The sequence below is a fragment of the Rutilus rutilus genome, assembly GCF_951802725.1.
Source record: "Rutilus rutilus genome assembly, chromosome: 4".
NCBI lineage: Eukaryota > Metazoa > Chordata > Actinopteri > Cypriniformes > Leuciscidae > Rutilus > Rutilus rutilus.
Window position 1 is genome coordinate 50,052,459 of NC_140212.1, and position 23,794 is coordinate 50,076,252.

The 23,794-nt window shown below is 41.1% G+C and overlaps 1 protein-coding gene across 4 annotated transcripts in view; it reads right to left on the minus strand.

Annotated features, from left to right (window-relative positions):
* LOC311289595 (stonustoxin subunit alpha-like) overlaps nucleotides 1–23,794 on the minus strand; it is a 170,158-nt gene that overhangs the window by 103,757 nt on the left and 42,607 nt on the right. For 2 of the 4 annotated variants that reach the window (XM_084407723.1, XM_084407728.1), the window contains 2 exons: nucleotides 20,780–20,872; nucleotides 18,880–20,604 (listed from right to left, as the gene is read on the minus strand). The exons of 1 other annotated variant lie outside the window; for it this stretch is intronic. In XM_084407723.1, the coding sequence (XP_084263849.1) occupies nucleotides 18,880–20,604; nucleotides 20,780–20,872 (1,818 nt within the window). Of the gene's footprint in view, nucleotides 1–11,641; nucleotides 14,530–14,743; nucleotides 14,780–18,879; nucleotides 20,605–20,779; nucleotides 20,873–23,794 lie in introns of those variants that run through there. One more of the 4 variants, XM_084407724.1, reaches the window with a different exon arrangement.

The following is a 23,794-nucleotide window of genomic DNA, read 5'->3' on the forward strand; positions in this document are numbered from 1 at the left end:
AAACAACTGAACGCAATAGTAACGTGTTTAATTGGTCACCTGAGTTTCTGATACTGGTTTATGAGAAGGCGGCAATAACAAGTATAAATAGAAATAGTTCTGCCACAGCTCAGCAAAACATGTGCGGCTAGCTCGCCATCTTGCTGGAAGACCCTTCTGTGGTTTTACTGAAGGAATTAATACTTCTAATTAGGAATTAATTAACACTCATGAACTTAAAGCAGTGCTTTCCAATATGCAGGAGAGAAGTTAGATTTCCAACAGGTGTGTTATTAAGACTTAGAATAGTTTAAACAGAGGTTTATGTGAGGAAACATCGTCTTAAAGTGCAGTAAACATACAAATGAACGTAATACATTAATTGAAGATATGAGTAAGAAAGGAGATCGATTGATTTCTTATCCTAGAGCTGAAAACATTAATATTACAGCCGTCATCTGTCATTCCCATTGATATAACGGCTGGTGTTTTAAAACTGAAGCTCAACAAACATCAGTCCTCAGAATGTCCTGTTGTGTACTTTTGTGAAGTTCGGAGTGGACTAGTGGTGGGAGAAGCTGAGCTTTACAAAGCTCTGAATCAACTGGACAAATGATTCAGTGTTTCGAATCGTTTGAATCGCCTCACGCTGGCGACTCCTGCTGGTCAGAACAGTGGGAATGCAAGAACTCAGGCCAAACATGCACTAAAACAGCTTTTACAAACACATTTCAAGTGTTTTATGTAAGGGATAATGTATAGAGAGGCGGTCGTTATAGCGAATAACAAGCCCGACAGGCTGAACGAGCGCGTCGGGGTCTTGACAGCCTGAAGGGCTTGTTATTCGCTATAATGACCGCCTCTCTATACATTATCCCGCTTATTACATGGCTACCTACAAAATAAATAATTAATTTGACACAAATTATTGATTTAAAAAGGAGTTTATTGTTTTAAAAACGATTGTATTGCTTCCGCCAAAGAAAATAGTCCGTTCCGCGTCCATAGCAACGCGCTGTTTTGCATGCGGTCTGTTATCGGTCTGTTATCAAGAAATAACAGACCGCATTCTACATTGGAATTCAGCCAAGCCATGTAATAATGAAAGTATAATCCATCAGATGCAGTGAACTAAACATCTAATAAGATTAAATATCAGATGTCTGTATAATATCTGTTCTTTGATCAATTTTCAGTGCTTGTTGTGTTTCGAAGCTTCACTAGGAAACAGAGTTATTAGCAAAAAGGTAATGTTGCTTATTATAGCGCCACCATGTGGCTGAATCTCACAAGATTTGATACACAGCCTCATTTTAACACAAATATGTCAATTTTCATAACAGTCAGACATTATGAATTGACCTTATTGGCTGCTGTGATTTCATTGGCTGCTGCCGGTGATATTTGAAGATTATATATTATTTGACCCATGGAAGATGAATATCAGGATTCGTTGGGATTGATCATGTGACGTACAGCAGATATAGATCAACACATAAAAATTATCATTTAATATCTTCACAGTGTTTTGATGTTTGAGGGGATTTTTGATGAGTTTCGAGTAAATGGATCAGAGACGTTTTTTTTTTTATATTTCCAAGCTTAAGATCTTTATGCCTTACAGTCTCTGACGCCCAGGGATGTTTAGAGCAGGAAAATAATAATTGATAAAACACTGCAAATATAATAATGTTACAGCTGCTTCAGTGCTTGAACCCACACAGCAAATTCTGGTCTTTGGAATAAACTCCATGCGAGTTAAAATCAACTCAGTTTGAGTGTACATGCGTGACCATCAAATAGACTCCACCGCAGAGTTACAATAAGACTAGAGTTACAATAACTCCGCTCTTGGAGTTGAATTTGTAACACTTTTTCAGATTTAAAATAGAACTCTTTCTGGAGTTAAAATACAAATCATACGGAGAGTAATTGTAACTCTAAAATTAAGTTATTCATAATATGAACTCCTTAACAGTGTTAAAAATCAACACTTAAAAATATTGAATTTAACACTTCTTAGAGTTAACATTTATTTAACATAATATAATGTTTTATGTGAAAATGATATACTGAACGCCATACTCTCAACTCAGTGCTTTTATTTGATCAAATTCATACATTTGGTTTAAAAATTCCATGTATGGACACACTTTAAAATAATATCTGTCATAAAATACTGTAAAATCTAACAGCAAAACATTTACATTTATGCAGCTAACAGAGTGCCAACTAAAAAAAAAATTAAATTGTATAAAACAATGTCAACAACACATCACTTCATTATATAAAATCAAGACTGCAGGATTATATAAAAAAAAAAACATGTTGTTACAGTAGGATTGTGTAACCTGAGGTAGACACGTATACATCAGATGAAGTAACAATGAACAACTTCACAGTGAACTCATCTAAATAAGAAATCAGAAAATACAACCGTCTGATACAATATAAAATTGCGAATCACACCCGTATGACATTTGGGCATCAAAAGACTTGAAATGCCTTAATCTCTCCTTTTCTATAACCACTATCTTCCTTGGTAGGGTTTCGCTCACTTGAAAAGCATGGAAGTGATCATGGAAACACGTTTTATGCTCAATCAAAACAAAAAATAATTTACCATTGTATAAAATGAGTGCGGTTATTTTGCTGAAAAGTGGCATGTTTTCATCAGTACCTGTGCAAACAAAGAGTCCAACACGATACACAACACCACAACATTTTACCCACTTTGTCAGATTGACAGCAGGGTTATTATAGTTTTGCATTTTTCATTAGTTTTTATTTTTATTTCGTTTTGACTTTTTGTTTTCAAATTCAGTTTAGTTTTAATTAGTTTTTAAAGTGGGTTTGCTAGTTTAGTTTAGTTTTTATTTTTGGAAAATGCTTAGTTTTAGTTTAGTTTTTATTAGTTTTAGTGTTAGTTTTAGTCTTTTTTTGTAATTTGGGTTATTTGTCAGGGGCAAGATTCAAAAAGGTCGGAAAAAGTATTGTGTAATAATAACTCAACAAAAATATCATACAATTTTAGAAAAAAATTCACACCCTATTGAAATTCTTTAACCTCTTACAAATCCATAGCCTGACTACGTCAGACTTCTTACTTCTGCTCAATTTCATTTCGCTTCTGTACTCAGTCTGAGACAGCGTAATAGCTATGCGTTTTCCTCCGGCCTGAAAACAGCCGGCCAATCAACGAACAGAGGGCGGGCTGAGAGCCGTGACGTAGACACTGATTGTACCGTGGATGCATAGATTTACTTCACATAATCTGCAAAAGTCATTCACAGCCATGTTCACTCCGGTATTTCGCTCGATGGTTTTGTTTTCGCATCATACATGTGTTTACAGTGGAAGTTAGATGCAGCTGAGCATGCGCATATAACACGCGCCATAACCAAACGTTATGTGATTGGCTTACGGGAACCAATGATTTTAAACTTCAGACAAGCGCCTCCCCGCGAGAAAGAAAACGCTTTTCAGTTATGCCATGCCAGACTTTTGCTGCGTCCCAATTCGCCTACTTATACTACGCCCTAAAAGTATGTACTCTTTTTGTGAAGAGAAAGTACATACTTTTGAGTGTGTAGCAAAAGAGTAGGCAAGCTTGGGACATACTACTTATAACGGACAGATCTGTCGCGTGCATCCTGTATCCGCAAACTGCCCTGTCAATCTTGTCACAGTTAAAATCCTCCATTCAATCTAATTTAATTTCCTACCGTTTAGGAGAGAAATGTATTTTCACGTTTATCTGCCAGTCGTGGGTCTTTCATGCGGAGACTCTCCTCATATGCTTGCAATATGAATATGCATTTAGAAGTTAATGGCTAAAATATCTTTACAAAAGTTCACAATGCATCTGCAGATGCAATATAATGTAGACAACATTGAATAAAAAAATTTTCGTCAGGTTAGATACTGATAATTAATCACTCAAACCCCTTTATCTAAACCTCTCTACATAACCGCCAGACTCGCGCGTCCTCCATGTCTGTAGTTTTTTAACACTTTTCACTCGTGTTTGTAGTTCTAACCGAATCCTCGTCCAACGCGCGATGGGTTGTGGGCAATATTAGCCGTTAGAGTGTGCATCGATCTGCACTTCGGATTCTGACCGGAAATAGTAGACCATCCGGGTATCTTTGGAACACTCATTTCAACATACTACGATTTGGGATGTACTAATTCTATTTTCGAATACTATTTAGGACGGATAGTATGCGAATTGGGACGCACCATCTGTCTACGAAGCAAAGCGAAGTAGCAGAGATTTGGTATTACCAGGCTACAAAATCCACACGCCATACCAAAAATCTACACATCTTCTATACAGAATTCACACCCTATACAAATACCACAGCTGTACAATTTTCACACCCTATACTAAATTTACCCTATACAGCCAATAGCCTAGTCATCTGGATTGAAGCAGCAAACATTCAGTGTAAAAGTAAAAAAATGACATAACATTATTTAATATTTGAATCACAGCTTATATAGTGTTTTGACATCGACAACCACAACCAAAAAGTGCATTTTACCTCAAACTTGCGACTAGTTAACTTTCTAAAGAAGGCGCAATCGCTTCTCGGGTCGACATTAACACACTGACAAAATTATATTCAGAATTTAAAATATTTTTATACCACTTTTTAATGTGTGATTGTGTAAAGGTGTTCACCAGATAGAGATACCAACCTTTCGCGAACTTGCTTTCAACGTCGAACGAACACTCGTTCTCATGGAGACGCGGTGTGCACGGAGGGGAGGGGCTGTGTGTGTGTGTGTGTGTGTGTGTGTGCGCGCGCGCATGTGAGAGACGCATGGGGAAAGGAAATGCAGCTGAATGAATATGCTGCGTGTTTTAAATAGCGTTAAAAACTGAAAGACCTTGACAAAGACGAAAACTAAGGACATTTACTCTATAATTTTATTTCATTTTAGTTAGTTTTGCCAAACACACATTACAGTTGTAGTTAGTTATCGTTTTTTTGTAATGCCTCGTTTTTTTCGTTCGTTTTCGTTAACGATTATAACCTTGATTGACAGTGGCTTGTAATTCAGCTTGGAGATATGCAGTTAAATCTTCTGAAAATTCAAGTGTCTCAAGTGAACACATTTTGACTGGACCAGACTCAACTGCTTTTAAAGACAAGCATTCCCAATGAAATGCTACTGCAAACTGGTGTTTATTTGCAAGCGATACAAACTCCTCTTCCGACGAAGACATAAACGTCACCAAGGATGCACCTCCGCACTTCGCCGGTCCCACGGTCATCCCTCCTACGCCGGTCGCCGCACTTGAGCCCCCGGCTTCTCCTCGCGGCCATACCTCTCGATGAGGCCCAGCCCTCCACCATGGCTTCTGCTGCCACAGCGCAGCATATAGCCGGGCCCAGCGGCCTCCCTACAACCACTCAGTTTTTTACTCCTGCTGTTTATAACCCTTTTCCTTTTCAGTGGCCTCCAGCTCCTGTCGCAGACACTAGCGCGAGGCTATCGCCGCTAGCAGCGCAGGCGCAACCATTTTAACAGTCTCATACAACAGGTTACAACCCCGCCCACTTTCAGTGGCCTGCAGCTCCAGTAGCTCAGACAAGCACGGGCCTGCCTCCGATTACAGCTCAAGCCCATATTTCAGCACATAATCCTTCAATTCCTTTATATCATGCAACTAACTTTCCTTTTCAAGTCACAGCAGGTCATCCAAGCGTGAGGCCGCCGCCGACATTCGCAGACCCGGCTTATACCCTTCCCAGCTCTATGTTACAACAAAAATCACCTTATTCTTTGTTCACAGCAACACCGATGCCCGTGCCATCCAACGCAGTCGCCATGGAACCACCACCAGTATCCCAAAGCATCCGCACACAAATCCTCTCAGGTGCGGACGTAGACCTTTCTTCTCTTCTCTCTCTACTCCCCTCAGCCGAACCTGACCGCCAAATAGATTGCGGGGATTTCTCGGTCACCCTGAAAAACACAAACACTCACTCATCTCGCGTTCTTTCATTTTCCGAATTTTCAATTGCTTTTTCCCGTTACACTGAAATAATCTGTTCAGCTTTCCCCCACAGGCGGCGTGAACTGAATGATTACCAAGCAATCATAGCCGAACTCGCGCTGTCCTATGGGGGCGGCCATTTCTACACTTACCACAAACTTTTTTCAGCCAAAAGTGCCGTGAGAGTCGCACAGTGGAACCAGTGCACATACTGGGGCGCTCTCGACCAGGATCTCCACAGCAGGGTGTTTCTAGGTTGCAAGAACATCACTTGCGCGGTCTGCAGGTCAGTAGCGCACACGACCGCGTCGTGCCCGCAGGTTAACCCTTCCTCTCTTCCCTACCCGGGAACAAGCAACGCTAAATCCACCAGCTATGTACCGCGTGCTGCAACCACCAGTGCAATACAGGACTCTGCTTTTGATGAAAGCAGGCAGCCTTGTAACCATTTCAACGCGGGTAAATGTCAAAGACTGTGCTGCCGGTTTATGCACATCTGCAGCTTTTGTGGCGGCGCCCATGCTCGCATTGTATGTCCAGTCTTTAAGTCTGTGAATAAAAAATCAAAAAATTATTGGGAGACTCCTATGAATATTTCGCGCATGCACTTCGAACTAGCTCATCACCCGGATGCCGAATTTACTGATTATCTGCTGTCAGGTTTAAAGAACGGCTTTAAACCCGGCTTAGAATGCCCGCTTTCCCAAAACATCATATGTAATAATCTCCAATCCGCCCTTTTAGAACCTGAAGTTGTAGATAAACTGATCAAAAAAGAAGTTGAGTCAGGCTTCATGATCGGTCCGTTCGACAATCCTCCATTTAAACTGTTTCGTATCAGCCCCATCGGAGTGGCTACAAGGAAATTCTCGGGCAAAAAACGTCTAATAATCGACCTGTCAGCCCCGCATAATTCCCCGTTCCCAAGCATAAATAGCTTGATCCCCCTCGGTGAATTTTCGCTCAAATACCACGACATAGATCAGGCTATAGACATGATCAAAATCGCAGGTCGGGGTGCTTGGCTCGCAAAACTTGACGTCTCATCTGCTTTCAAAATAATGCCTATCCATCCAGGTTCATGGCACCTATTTGGAGTGCGCTGGCTTGGAAAATATTATTTCGCAGTACGTCTAACATTCGGATGCAAAAGCAGCCCGAAAATATTTGACATACTATCAGAAGCCGTTTGCTGGATCTTGTCGAACAACTACGCCATTCCTTACCTCATTCACCTACTAGATAATTTTCTAATAATCTCGCCTCCCGATGCTATCCCAGCCGCGCACCTCCTCACGGTACAAAACGTTTTCTCTGAGCTAGGAATTCCTATCGCACAGGAAAAAACCATGGGCCCTGCAACATCTATCGAGTTCCTAGGAATTAATTTGGATTCAGACAAATTCCAAGCATCCCTCCCCAAAGAAAAAATCGACCGAATAATCCTCGTCTCTTCTACTTTCCTTGAAAAATCTAATTTTTCAAAACGCGAATTCCTGTCCCTGCTCGGACATCTAAACTTCGCAATGCGTATTATCCCACAGGGCCGCCCCTTCATCTCGCATCTCCTCTCACTCGCGTCCTCCGTCCACTCGCTAGAAGACCGCATTTCCATAACTCAAGCATGTCGCGACGAACTCAGGCTATGGTTAACATTTCTAAAACAGTGGAACGGCCTATCCTTTTTCTACAACAACCTTGTTTCATTCCCCACCGACATCCAATTGTTCACAGACGCCGCCCCCTTAATAGGGTTCGGGGGATTTTATCAAGGTCGTTGGTTCGCGGCTCCGTGGCCACCACAGCTCCATGGCCACCACAGCTCCAGGACATATCTCAATCCTCAGCTCTATTTGAGCTTTACCCTCTCGTAGTAGCAGCTTTCCTGTGGGGGAAAGAATGGGCCGCTAGTAGCGTTTTAATGCATTGCACTCTTTGTCTCGTTTTCTGTTTCAGAGATTCAGGATGCTGGCTCCAGAGGCGGATCAATTCCCAACTCCAGTTCCTCGCTATTCAGAACTAATATTCCCGTAACCCACCCGTTAAATACTCTGCTGGAAGCATCACTCGACACTATCCTCCAAGCAGTATCTCCCAGGACCCTTCAATCCTACGTTACTGCTTGGAGATGTTTCAAAACATTCCATGTCTCTTATAACTTGCCTTTCCCTGATTTTTCTCTTCTTTCAATCACCTCTTTTATCTCCTACCTTAACATCATTAAGGGTCTACAAGTCGGCAGGCCCGTCGCGACAAGACAGGCAAACCAAGCAATTGCTTGGGGCCCCGAGCTGGCCTGGGGCCCCAAGACAACGACTGGTTAAGAATAAAATGCAATGACAAACTGTGTGAGCGCCCCTTTGATAGTCAATGCAGTAAAGTGCAATGACACTGTTATCGGGATCCCCCTCAAGGGGGCCCCCCTCAGTAGTCGCTGACAGCAGCCAGCCAATCACGTGATCTCTGCTGCCGGCAAAATACAAAAACTCCTCGGCAGTCATCATGAAGCGGAATTATGCTTCAGGAAGCCAGAAAATAATGAAGAGAAAGGAAGAGGAGGATAAGAAAAAACAAGATAGTGGTAAGTAGGGGTGTAACGATATACGTATTCGTATTGAACCGTTCGGTACGAGGCTTTCGGTTCGGTGTTCGGTACGCGTTTTCAAACCGATCGGTTCGTTGGATCATTTTTCCTGCCGACCAAAATTTAGTTATTTCAAATGTAGGCGCGTTGCGCGTGGCAAGCGCGCTCATAATGTAGAGACGCCGGCGCAACCACAACATTGCCCAACATCAAATGGCAAATGTAATGTAAGCGGAACGAAAATGAGCTACTCGTTATTATTGTGTGGTTGACGGACCGTTGTTTATCAGTTTGGACCAGTGCAGCGCGAGCCGATCGTGATCATGCGACACTGTTACTGTTACTACACAGCTCTAATAAGAGATCCAGTAAAGAAAGCATTTGAATTCGCCACTGAAGTAATAACATTGCTGCGAGATCTAGTGAGAAACATTCACATAGTTTGGCAGGAATAGTAGGCTATAATGCCTTCAAGTAACATTACTTCGGTTTTATTTTGACATTATGAATACAATGCAAATGTTAATCTTAACTAAAATAAACATTTGTTTATAACTACTACAATACATAAATACAATTACATTAAATTTTTTCCAAGGAGCTGTTTTGTTTTATATGCTCCTAAGAAGAGTCAATTATAGCTCCAGAATTGCTCAAAGTAAAAATAAATCATATTTTATGATGCTAGTTTTAATAAAAAAAAGAAGAAAAATAAATAAATCAAGGAAATTGGCATTTCTTTCTTTTTGCTGTATCGAAAACATACCAAACCGTAACACATGAGTATCGTATTGAACCGAACCGTGAATTTTGGTTACAATATGGTTACATATAATATGGTTACATATTATATTATGTTTTTTTGGGGGGGGGGGGGGGGGCCTCCATGTCCATTTTGCTTGGGGCCCCCAAATTCCTTCAAACGGCCCTGCAAGTCGGGTCCATCAAAGGTTATTTGAGCGGCATCCAGTTTTTCCATAAATTGATGTACGGCGCTCCTTCCACGGAGATAAACAATTCACAAACCTCCCTCCTGATTAAAGGGATTCAAAGATCCCAGCCCACCCGCCCCGACGCTAGACAACCCATAACGCTAGACATTCTCACCAAATGTATTCAGGCCCTCCGTACAGGCTACCAGCCCCTCGGTTCCGCTCGCACACTCGATGCTATGTTTATCCTAGCCTTTTTTGGTTTTCTCAGATGCTCGGAACTTGCCATTACTTCTAAATTCGACCCAAAAATCCACCCCACCATCTCAGACTTATCAGTACTAGACGGCGAAACCATTTCATATCTGATTAAACAAAGCAAAACTGACCAAACCAAAAAAGGTCATTTCATCTACATTTTTAACCTCGCTTCGCCAATCCAACCATACCAGTCAATTCTGGCTTATCTGCAATGGAGAAGTTCCCAGGCTAAATCTCCCCTGGAACCCCTGTTTCTAGACGAATCCAAAAAACCCGTGACACGTTTTTGGTTTCAGAAACACCTCAAATCTGTTCTCCAACAGTCAGGCATTCCAGCAAAGAGTTTTTCAAGTCACTCATTCCGCATCGGGGCAGCAACTTCAGCAGCCCAAAAAGGCCTCTCCCAACAGCAGATTCAAGCCCTTGGTAGATGGTCCTCCGATGCTTTCCAAAGCTACATCAGGACCAACCGGTTCCACATTAAAAAAGCTCACCAAACCCTCATCGAATAAAAAAAAAAAAAAAAAAAAAACTCCTCTTTCCTGTCCAGCGAGCATTGGTCTCACAGCGGACGGAGTGAGAACTTTCCCAGTAGAGCACTTACGTTTTCTCTTCATCCAGCGATGCAGTGTGAGAAAATCTCCTGGGCAAGCACTCATTTTCCTGTTTCCTTTCCGTCCAGCGAGCACTAGTCTCACAGCGGACGGAGTGAGAACTCTCCCAGTAGAGCACTTACGTTTTCTCTTTCATCCAGCGATGCAGTGTGAGAAAATCTCCTGGGCAAGCACTCATTTTCCTGTTTCCTCTTTCCGTCCAGCGAGCATGGTCTCCCTGTGGACGGAATGAGAACCTTCCCGGTAGAGCACTTACGTTTTCTCCTTCATCCAGCGAGCAGTTGGTCTCACTGCGGAAGCAGTGTGAGGAAATCTCTTGTGCAAGCACTCACTTTTCCTCCTTTCTTTTTCCTCCTTTCTGTTTTCTCTCTGTCCAGCGAGCATTTGGGCTTAGCGGAAAAGCGCAATCCTCCCGATCGGTCACTGTAAACTACAACCGCTCCTCGTTCGCAGACCACAGGGGCCGTCAGTCCAGGCGGTGAGCCACCATTACGGGCGTCCCCGGTCAAGCATCCAGGCCCCTTCTTGAGATGCCAGCCCGCCAACCTCGGCACTCATTTGGGGGGGTCTTAGTCCGGTGGCTGTCCTCTGCTTTAGCCTTTGGGGGGAGTACTCTGGGTTCGGGCCGAACTCCGAGCTCGGAGCCCTCCCTCCGGACAGCACGCCAAATACGCATTAAACTTTACCCCTTCAAATTATATGTAATATGTAAATTATGTTTTATTAACAAGGTTCGGGAGGAGCACGTTCAGATAATTAACACAAGTGGAGAGCACTCAGCAATCATGGTAAGAGGTATATATACTCAGCAGTCTCACCTCATTCCATTGACAGTTTTTTGCAGCATCCCTCCACCACCCCTTCTCCACACTTCTAGTCCTAAACACTTACATACGGGGGGAGTACTCTGGGTTCGGGCCGAACTCCGAGCTCGGAGCCCTCCCTCCGGACAGCACGCCAAATACGCATTAAACTTTACCCCTTCAAATTATATGTAAGTGTGAACTCGTGAAATATCTATAAAACAAAACAAACAGTCTTAAATGTCCTACCATCACCAGTGTGGATGAAAAAACACACATGGTCGTTGCAAGTTCTGGAAAGAAATCCTCATCCACCTCTATGCCCTGGTCATCTGTGACTTTCAATGTTGTGTTCTCTGGTATCAGAAACTTTTGCTGGACTACACCATAGCATCAACAACATGTTATTCACAAAACAAAATACTATTACTGTACTCTTTATTAACTGGATACTAAACATATAACTCACCTGCATTGAGAAAATCTGAGAAACAAACTTCTTCGCACTTTTTAATGGTCACGAATCTAAAACGCTTATTACAATTCAAACCGTTGCAGGCCAAACGTTACACTTTCACGGCTCAAATATCTTATTATCCAGGGTAACGTTAGACATTGCAGTTAGGACGTCTGTAAAACAGGCTATATGACAGCTATGGCTGTATAAAGTGTATTAACGTTAGCTGCTACCTCGTCAGCATTAACGTATGGAAGCTCAACAGAAGGTTTCCTGAGTTGAGTCACTACTTCAATTTGACGGCAAAAAAACGTACACGCAGTACAGAGAGCTTTTCCCTCACCACTAAACAAGCTGCTTTAGTAAGGTTCCGTGAAAATGTTTCAGGTTTTATTTTCCTTTTACGCCCTGAAGAAGATATCACGAGTTCATTCATTGAAATTATCCATCCTCGATCACTTTTAGTCAGCTTTGACGAAACTCCTCTTAGCCAGCGCGTCTTTTCAAAGTGACATTTGACCTGAATACTGCGCACTGAGTCGCTAAAACGGACTTATCGTGTTGTGTTCACCAACAAGGGTGCGAGTGCTTGTCTGTTTCTGCTGTAAAACATGAACTCGCGATGCCTTGACAGCGGACAATACCGACTTTTGCGAAAAAACAACAACTGGTTTAGGGTTTAGTCAGTCTTGTGAGGCGTCTTTTTCATATGAGGAGATTAACGTTACACACCGGCAGGCGGTTGGTGAGTAAACGCTTTGGCGGAAGGATGTTACGTGAGAATGTGGAGAGTGTCAAAATAAAGGTGTATATCGATATCTTAAGTGTGGAATCGATGCATCGTATCGTTAGACGTTATATCGATGCATCGATCCATATCGATGTATCGTTACACCCCTAATGAATCCACTGCTGAGACCTCTGTCCCTCTAGGGGGGTTCGGGGGCAACGGGGCATGCTCCCCCATAAGAAAATTTTGTGCTTTTTAATGTTGAATTCATCAATCTGGTGCACTTTAAGAGTTCAAAATTAAAAGCTCCAACCCATATTCAGTGTGCAAATTAAATAAAGAAAAATTCAAACCTTTTTTAGTAACACTGTCTGTCTACATTACACTACTACATAATAATAGTTATAATATTAATCCCATGATAGTAATAGCCATATATTGTAAAACAAATGCACTGAAAAATAAAGGAAACTTTTATAATTAGTTTTGTACTAATTTCTATACTTCACATTAAAGATGTGATTGGGCCAGCCCAGTGTCAATGAAGAAAAGAACCAATGGGCCGCTGATCTACGTGTTTAATGAAAAATGTCAAAAAAACAAAAAACTAACGCTGAATTTTTTTTTTTTTTAACCAATGCATTACAACGGCACTAACCCAGCGCCGCCAATTGAGCAAAACATAACAAAACAAAACGAATGGGCCGCCGATGTACGAGTTTTATGGGCCGTTAAGACAAAGACAAAAAAAATAGCCTATTAGATGTATCGGCCCAAAAAGCACGTCGGCCCACCGGGAATCTCCTAGCCTACATGCGTGGATGTCACACTTTAAATCCCACCTGATGCCTTTGACCATCCACTAATTTAGCTGCTGGCGCATCAATTGACATGCCATCTCCTTTTCCCTCTTTCTTTTTCTATTTTTAGTCCCGACAGCTTTTTTGCTTTATCCATCTTTTTCGACTCGTACCTGCTTGCTCAGCGCAGAAAAAACGGGGGTGCCCCCACCTACTCGCGATATTATTTTGTTAATAAATACGTTTTTACATACCTCACGGCGGATCCATTAGGCCTTGTGCTGCACCATGGTCGTGACTCGATCGTGTGGCGCACTTCTTAATATTTAACTCCAGATGTAGTGTTAAAACACGCTTCTGAACACAATTGAATAAACTCCAAAATACAACACAAACAGGGAGTATCCCATAACACAAACTGTATTCAGAGTTAAAAAATAAACTCCATTCGCACTTTTTTTCAACTCCAGAAATTTGCTGTGCATTAAATACACCTGGATTAAAATATGTTTAACAAATCCTACTTCTACATGATTTATAAATGATTGATGTGAAACTACTGTGAAACTAAATGAAGCTGATCTTCATCAACACAAACAGAGCTTGAGAAAAGCAGAGATACACACCGTCACACACACTGATGTCTATATGAGGATTTATTACACACAGTTATTCTGACATGATATTTCACTGACAGAAGTTCAGCTGTGTTATTAATGTAATAAAGAGACAATAAGAGACTCTAGAACATCATCTCACTGTCACTGATTTATCATGCAGCTCAAAGCATTATGGGTAGAAGCTCTCATCAGGCTATTCTCATTCATCAACACAGATTCACTGATGATCCAGGATAAACCCTAAACCCTGGATAGAGCGGCTGAGTGAATGTGGTCTGGACTGTGTGTATGAGGCTCATTGTGTCTCCGCTGACACTGTAGAAGGACAGAGTTCCTGCACTGTGATCCACATACACTCCTGTTCTCCTGCTGATGGGCTTTACAGGGAGTTTAGTCTCTATGTCATTGTGCCAGAATGAGTAACAGGAGGAAGAGCAGTCCAAACTCCAGGACTGATCATTAGATCCAAACTTACACTCATTTATTCGTCCCTTCCTGCTGATGCTCATATATGACACTGATATAGACACAGCATCAATCCCACTCCACTCAATCTCCCAGTAAGAGTGTTGTTCACTCATACTCTCTCTGCACAACACCTGCTCCCACGCATCAAATCTGCCTGGATGATCAGGATACGACTGAAGCTCTGGGAAAGTGTTAGTAATCACTCTGTTCCCCTCGGACAGGTGGAGGTATTTATTCACTGTGTTCAGATCCAGAGTGAGCTGATGGGAATCTGATGGAGAGAAAACATACCAGAATCAGGAGTTATGAATCTGATCTTTTAATGTAGCTGAACTCTTCATGTTCAGTATATCAGCAGTGTCTCAGTACAGTTTAATCATCATTCACATGATCAACTCTAAACTCTTCTGTCATGTTGTCTTTCAGCGTCTACAGGAAGAACATGAACACACTCTGTGAGTTTCTCTGCTTGTTTTCTGACTTACAATATAGGAAGTCACTCCTGGTCTTGGGATCAGTGGCTGTGGAAATCAACAGACATGAAGAGTGTGATTATCAAGTCAAGAGAAAGTGATCCTGCATCCATTAACACATGCAGAAATCCTCCAACACAGAAGATATTTAGAGATGTCTCTGCTGTTTACAGAGCCCAGAACCTGACACAGCCACTGTTGAGGGTTTGATATTATTGACATGTCACCATATTTGATTTGGCTTCTGCAGACATGAACTAAGCACAGATTTGATTTGAAAGAGAATAGGACTTAAATTTCACTTTGCTCATCATACAAAGTAATCATATCGCTTCATAAGACTTGGATTAAACCTCAACCTCCTTATTAGTCTTTTTCAAAGAGACATCAATAGATCAATAAATGTTTCATGCTCAATAATTGAATTAGCCTGTATTATAATTCTACTGCTTATTAGAATTTCTGTGAATACATGGAAGCCACATTTTATTAATAAGTTAAATCATAAAAATGCATCATTGATGTTTGGATTTAAATGCTGATTTCACTTAAATTCTTAAAGGAACACTCCACCGTTTTTTGAAATAGGGCTTATTCACATTCTTTCATACATTTAGATAGGTGGGTAAATGCATTTTTGTCTCAGTGCATGCATTGTTTTAGTTTGACAGGGTCGGCGCTAGCTTAGCTTAGCACAATGAATGGAATCCTTTGTTGCCAGCTAGCATGTCCTGAGTAAAAATGATACAAATTTTTTTTTTAAACCCACGTAATTACTTCTTGTGGCCTGCGTATTCACAACGAGTACAAATAGTGATGCAGATTAACACTAGGTGATTTCTTAGGCAGATATTGATTTGGGACTATATTATGGGGAAGCACAGGCGAAGCACGGCTACTTAGGCGAAGCACTGCTACTTGGGCGCAGAGATATCACGCAACACATGAAATCCCACGACTTCTGTCAACATACCGGTGTGCAACGAGTCAAAACACAGAAGAACAACACGCGTGACCTGCACCGAGTGTCTTCGCTTTTGGATTGTTTTTTTTGAGAAGTTACAGCAAACATGGTAATTATCTGCGTAGCAAAAGGTTGTGAGAACAAGCAAAGGACATACACGAATGTAATGTTTCACAGAATTTCATCGAATGTGGAACTGAGAAATAAATGGCTAGCTGCTCTGGAGATCTGTACTTCAACGCCTCTCTACAAAATCAAACAGTATCGTGTTTGCGAAGAGCATTTTGCACCGGAGGACTAAGTTACTTTGAAAAAATGGAATATGGGCCCAGAAAGACGGTACTACATCTGAAACATACGGCTGTCCCCATCCCATCTATTTTCAAAGCACAGGCAGAACAAAGTGCACATGTAAGTTGTCTTTTATTACTCTTCCTTATGTTAATCTGTGTCTTTATTCGGTTATAAGATAGATGCTGAGAAGCTATATATAGACTACGGTTCAAATAACGTTAGCCTCCTCTAGTATAACCTCATGTTGAATTCAACCTGTTTAGCATGAACAACCAAACTAATATAAAAATCGCTGTTATCGTTACCTGTAAAACGAAATGACTGAGGGCTAAGTTAGCTATATTTCTCTCACCGAGTTAGCCTGGTTCTTTTGACTCAGGAGTTTTAGTATAACTACTAGAGAGGAGAAGGCTACAAGCAGTTTACTATACATGTGTCATGTTTAAAATAATCACTTACTCTGTGGACAGCTGTCCATTTGGTCTATTCGGCGTGGGCCGTTTTTTCCAGTTCACTTTATCACACCGGAAAAAAAAAATCGAGTACTGCCGGATGAATCAGCGCCGTGAAATCCGCGGTAAAGTTAGCTGTGACACAACTGCGGGGACACGTTGAGCCTGGTTATCGATGGCAGAAACTTGTCCCACTCGCCACAGCACAGACACTCTATTTCAGTCGGCATATTCCCCCACATTCACACCACCAGTTCGTGTTGGCTCTCATCCTCACGTCCTCGGGCTGTTGAGCGATCGCAACCTCCTCCTGTCGTTCTATTTCCACTCATTTTCTGTAAACTCTTGTATATAGGTATGGTTCTGGCTCACACAAAATCAGCCATGTTCATCGCCATTCATGTACTGTTGGGAAAATAGCCAGGCAGCTACTATTCACACCGGTATGTTGACGGAAGTCGTGGGATTTCATGTGTTGCGTGATATCTCTGCGCCCAAGTAGCAGTGCTTCGCCTAAGTAGCCGTGCTTCGCCTGTGCTTCCCCATAATATAGTCCCAAGTCAATATCTGCCTAAGAAATCACCTAGTGTTAATCTGCATCGCTATTTGTACTCGTTGTGAATACGCAGGCCACAAGAAGTAATTAGGTGGGTTTTAAAAAAAAATTGTATCACTTTTACTCAGGACATGCTAGCTGGCAACAAAGGATTCCATTCATTGTGCTAAGCTAAGCTAGCGCCGACCCTGTCAAACTAAAACAATGCATGCACTGAGACAAAAATGCATTTACCCACCTATCTAAATGTATGAAAGAATGTGAATAAGCCCTATTTCAAAAAACGGTGGAGTGTTCCTTTAAAGGGGTTGTGTGTATGTGTGTGTAACGATCACCAGCTGGCGTGCCTCTGAGAGTCACCAGAGGGCACTCCACACCAGACTGATCACATCACAAACTCAACTTCCCATCATGCCGCTTACCTGGGACTGATTGCACATACAACTGCAGCTCATCCACACTCATCTCATCCACCTGCAGCTCATTCACATACACCCATATAAACCTCTGTCACTCTTCAGTTCACTGCGAAGTATTGCATTGCCCCGGCGTACAATTTCTGAGCGTTTTCCCCTTGTTTGCTGAACGATCTCTGACCTTGGATTGTTTATATCGACTACTGATTCTTCTGCTGCCTACCTCGACTCGGACTGTTATATCGACCTCTGATTGTTCTGCTGCCTGTCTCGACCCGGATTGTTCTTTGGGACTGTGATTCCTGCCGCCTGCCTCGACCCTTGCCTGTTATCGACTTCTGCTTTGTGATTACCTCCGTTGTTCTGTCTGCCCCTGATTTACCCTGCCTGTTAAATATTCTAATAAAGCTGCAAATGGATCTTACTGCGTCCTCCACTTCGTAACAGTGTGTATGTGTTTCCAGGACCACAGAAAGATCCTAAAAAGGAACTCAGCAATTTTAGATCATACGATTTTCTTGTGGTGGGAGCTCTGGAAGTCAAAAGTGACTCAACATCCTCAGTTTAGAGATCAGAATCTATGAGCTGTTACCTTTCAGGGATAAGACCCAAAGTTTCCAAATCTTCAGCCAGAAAGTAAATTGCCCTCTGGAAGAGCAGTTTGGTTTCTGCCCAGAAACCAAGTGTGTATGTGAAGGTTTAGCTCAAAATACCCCACAGATATTCTTATATAGCATGTTAAAATTGACCCTTTTTGAGGGTGAGCAAAAACACACTGTTTTTTGTGTCTGTCCCTTTAAATGCAAATGAGCTGCTGCTCCCGGCACAGGGGGCGGAGCTCAAGTGTGTCCTTGCTCACACATGCACGGAAAATTTCAAAAACTTTTAGCCTTTTATGTTCAAACCGGAGTCAGACAATGATGTCAGAGAGTCTCAAGAAGAAGTGAAAACATGTAGAAGCAACAGGACATTTCTGAATGTTAGTTGGTGAATTTTTGTAGCTGATGTGGAGTTATCTTCTAGTCATTTCATACTCTTCTAGTATGAAATGCCATCATACAGTGGGTTTAAGTGTCAACAGTTTTTGTGTGTTAAGTTGATTATTTTTGTGTTTTGTTTATTATTGTTATTTTTTTTTATTTTATGTCAGTTTTAAATGTCATATTGGATTTCATACAGAGAAATGTAAGTTTTACTTGTTCAAGGTATGATTAAGTACACTAGCCTATATTAGACATCAAATACATAATATACTCTGTTCATGTTGTTACAAATAGTCCTTAAAGTTGCAAAGGAAATAAAACTTTCAGTCAAATGGGAAACACTTTACAAAGTTACACGTTTATTAATAGCCACACCTGTTAGGAAATATTGTTATCAATACAAACATTGACTGTGTGAATGAAGCTAATTATATATTTGAAAAAAAAATATTAATGCAAAAATGTTTTGCATATAACTCTCACCTGAAGACTGTATGGGGCCGATAGTGTCACTGGCTTCACTCACTCCCACTTTACCCACTATCCTGTAGCGGATCGAGTACTGCTTTCCAAACTCCAATCCAGTCAGATTAAAGACTTCCTCAGCGGTGTTTATGATAATCCACTGTTCCTCAGCGCCAGAATCTGCTTTCTCCTGCTGGTACTCCACTCTGTACCTCACAGTTTCTCCAGTTGGGGACTTCTGCAGTTTCAGGGTCACACCGCGCTCCAGGACCTTCATCACTATTGGTGGAGGAGGCTTCGACACGGGCTGGAACTGTGTGTCCTTCAGCCTCCCTGATTCATACAGATAGATAGAGGAGCCAGGACTGGAGGGATCGGAGATGGCAGAAATAATGAATCGATATCTCTTTTCATCTTTATTAGCCTCTGAAAAACTTCTGAAAAGAGATAAGTTCTTTCTCATCTTTGAGGTGACATCAGGATCAGTGAACCACTTTCTGACAGATGCTAAAGTGCTAGAATTGTGTTTCATTCCCACATCTAGCTCTTTGAACTCATCAGAATCCAGAAACATCTTCAGGGTTGAGAGATACGGGTCTTCATACTTCAGAGATGTGAAGGTCAAGCACACCACAACATCAATATCAGGATTAAAGAGGATGGTGTTGAGATGGTTTGAGTCTTCAGTATGGATTCCCTTCAGTATCTCGGTGTGAGAACTCAAGAGGTTAAGTTCAGCCTTTGCATGACCTAACCACTGGTAAAGCATGTCGGCATTAAAGGGGGAGCTGTGGTGGATCTTTAGGATGTCTTCCAATGACTTTTGCTCCATCTCTCCTCCTCGAATAGCAGGCAACACCTTGGCCACTTCTTTCAGGAGCACCGTTTCGTAAATGCTAAATGAGCTCTGAAATAAACGGAGCCTCTCTTTGATGTCTTCCAATACATTTACCAGTGTTTTTCTGGACAGGTCGTTGCATGTCCTCTGTACTTCTCCCAGCCCCTCTATTATATCTTCAGTGTTGGAAACCAGACGTGTGGTGATTTCTCTCTCCAACTGAGCAGCTTTTGTATCCAGTAGAGAAAGAGGATAGAGCCAGACTTTTATTGGAACTGCATTCTGTGGATTCTCCTTCAGTATAGTGGGGAGCTTCTTGTACACCTCTAGGGCCTCCATGAAAGTGGTGGGGTTCTGCTCAAGGCGGACGTCACCATGAAATGTGCAGGCGATATTCTCAGCCACTTTCTTTTGAGTATCTGTCATTTGTACAGCTCCTTGTCCCTCAATGGAAAATAGGGGAATATTCTTGACCATGACATTCAGTCTTCCCTCAATCTCCTGCTTTTCTTCGTCTTCTGTAAATGTCCGATCAAACACCATGAAGGCCTGAGCTCCGTATAGTACACCTGTGACCACATGAGTTGCAGTTTTCTGGTCAAAGACCTGAGGGTAGGTGATCTGACCCAGATGGCACATAGTGAGCTGGTCGAATCTTGTGCGTTCGCTGTAATACATTGTAACTCTGGACTGTTGGTTTGAGGATTTGGTGTCACGCAGGAACTTGGCAGATCCTTCCACCTCCACCAGCCCTCCCATGAAGCTGGCCTTCAGGGAAGCACTCACATCCAGGAGACTGGACTTACTAGAGAGAGAGTCGGAGCTACTGAACTTCAAATCTGTCCTTGGCTGTGGATGACTGTCCAAATCTTCTCTCAATGATTTCTTATCCCACAGAGTGACACCTGAAATGAGAAATTACTTTTTAAGTTATGTACGAGTAAGTGATGTACTGTTGAATAAACATGCAGGTTTTATAGTGTTGTTACACAAGGATTTGTAATTAGTGATGCAATATTTGATGAAGAGGGGAAAATAAACTTGTAATTATTTATATATTTATTTAGGTTTGTAAAGCACCTGGAATGAAGGTATCCTTGCGGCAGTCATACAGCATACCAGGAAACAGAGGTCTTCCTAGAGCTGCCACTTCAATGGTCTGTGATGCCAGGGCTGCAGTAAATAACAAATAAAAGGAATAATTTATACTTAGAATATTTATCATATATTAACAAAATTATAGTAATGAATGAATGTAATGGATAGTAAATGAATGTAATGGATGGTAATGAATACTGTTTAACTCTTTACCCGCCAGCATTTTTGAAAAAAGTTGCCAGCCACTGCCAGCATTTTTGATCATTTTCACAAAATGTTCATGACCCACAGAATATTTTGTTGTATGAATATCTCAAACATGCAAAATTTCAAAAGAAAGAACACACCCTCTGCTTTAAAAAACAAAAAAGGTTTTATTCTAGCTTCATGCATTCCCTTTTAAGTAAAAAAAAGCAACAATTCGAGCAAAAAGCTGAGAAAATCGCATTTTTTTTTTCAAAGACTACGTCTGGATCTAATTCAGAACGATGATCAAAACATAGATGGATAGAGTAGATTGAGTCAACACCCTCAAAGCTTGCATAGTCCTATAGCTTGTCCTGGGTCGACTTTTCATTCGGTAACATTAGTCAGTTTTGATTAATGTGATATTTAATGTTGATGAATGAATGCTTCTGCTTCTTTTTCACCTGCGTTTTGATCAGGAGATGCGTAATATGCCCCTTACCGTAAAAAAGCCGGAAGTTTCCGCCAATGGCGGGGAAAGAGTTAATACTGAAGAAATCCATTTTAAAATAAAGATGCAAGCAGCAATATGGGGTCAAGCAAGCACTGAAGCCATAGCAAGCACATGGCATGGCAAAGAAAATGGTCAGAGGAAATACAGAATTAAACTTTTGACCTTCAAGTCAGTATAATTATATCATATAAAATGCTTAATTTGCATGTACACATTTAAAAGACGCTTTTATCCAAAGCAACTTACAATAGAGTCTCTTACATCAATTACCAGAGCGAGCTGTGCTTGCACCTCCTATTCAGGCAGATGCAGCAGTTCCTGCTCTGGGCAGAAACCAAACTGCTCTCCCAGAGGGCAATTTACTTTCTGGCTGGAGAATTGGAAACTTTGGGTCTTATCCCTGAAAGGTAACAGCTCGTAGATTCTGATCTCTAAACTGAGGATGTTGAGTCACTTTTGACTTCCAGAGCTCCCACCTCAAGAAAATCGTATGATCTAAAATTGCTGAGTTCCTTTTTAGGATCTTTCTGTGGTCCTGGAAAGTTTTTTTTTTATTATTAGAGGCTCCATTTGAGCTCTTAGAGTCAGCCTCAGAGAGGCTTCTCACTTTTAAGTACTAAAGAAATACTATTTTTGTCAAAAATAAAGTCATCAACTAAGATGTTAGCTGTTCCAATGTTGGCAATATTCAAACTAATGAATACATATGATAAAATGTGCCTATAATCTTTTTTTTTTACAAAGAAAGAGTACACTTGAAATATTGTTGAAATTGTAATTATTGTTGTAATTGTAACCTTTTTAATAAAATAGAAAAACATATTTACAAGATAGATGTAAGCAAAATCTTAAATGGTCAATATAAGTCTTCCTCTAAATATATCTTTTGTCCTTGCATTGTGGCTCAGTCAGTGTCACACCTGAATGAATGGCTAATTATGCAGAGTGGGTGGTGCATTGTATTCTCAGGTGTAAACCACTCCTTGTTCACGCCCCCCTCGCATATTGGCTTTCCAAGCAAAACCTGTCTTGCACAATTTAAATCAATGTATTGTTTTAATGTGAACGAAAAAGCAAGACTATTTTCACATCATTTTGAAGCCAGAACTCGAAGCGACAACATCCATTAGTCAAAAGTCTTATTGACACATATTTAGTATGTGTTTTGTGGCCTTATTTCAGCAACTTTCTTTTTTTTTTTTTTTTATAACTACGCATAAACATTATTCTCTTAAAAATACAAACATCTACATGCATGTTGCTCACATATTATGGTAGCCCTGTTTGTGCTATATAGAGTGAATTTACACCTTTGCCATTATCATGTTTATAAATAACTGAAAAAAGCACAAATGTCAGGGCATGTCAAAACATCCCAAGGGCCCCAAAAACACCTTAGACCCCAGAGGGTTAAAAGCTGCTAGATCTGCTTATTTTTCAACCCTATTAGAAGAAAATAAACAAAACCCTAGGTATATATTTGAAACGGTGGCTAAACTAACGAAAAATAAAGCTTCAAGCCCAGAAGTTTCCAAGCAGCACAGCAGTAATGACTTTATGAAATTCTTCACTTATAAGATTGATAATATTAGGGACAAAATTATAACTATGCAACCGTCTACTACAGTATTGCATCAGGCAGTGCATTGTAGTCTCCCTGAGGAAAAATTTGATTAATTCGTTGCTATAGGAGAGGAAGAATTTTGCAAACTCGTAAATTCATCTAAATCAACAACATGTATGTTAGACTCTATTCCGACTAAGCTACTGAAAGAGATGCTTCCAGAGGTCATAGATCCTCTTCTTAATATCATTAATTCGTCTTTGTCTCTAGGATACGTACCAAAAAACTTTAAGCTGGCTATGATTAAACCGCTTGTTAAAAAAACGCAACTTGATCCTACAGAATTAGTCAATTACAGGCTGATCTCGAATCTACCTTTTCTGTCAAAGATATTAGAAAAAGCAGTATTTTCACAACGGTGTTCCTTTCTTGAAAGAAATGATATCTGTGAGGATTTTCAGTCCGGATTTAGACCGTACCATAGTACTGAGACTGCTCTCGTTAGAGTCACAAATGATTTGCTCTTATCATCCGATCGTGGTTGTGTCTCTCTATTAGTGTTACTTGATCTTAGTGCTGCATTTGACACTATTGACCACAACATTCTTTTAAATAGACTAGAAAACTATGTTGGCATTAGTGGAATTGCACTAGCATGGTTTGAATCATACTTATCTAATCGTTATCAGTTTGTAGCAGTAAATGAAGAGATGTCTCATTGATCACAAGTTCA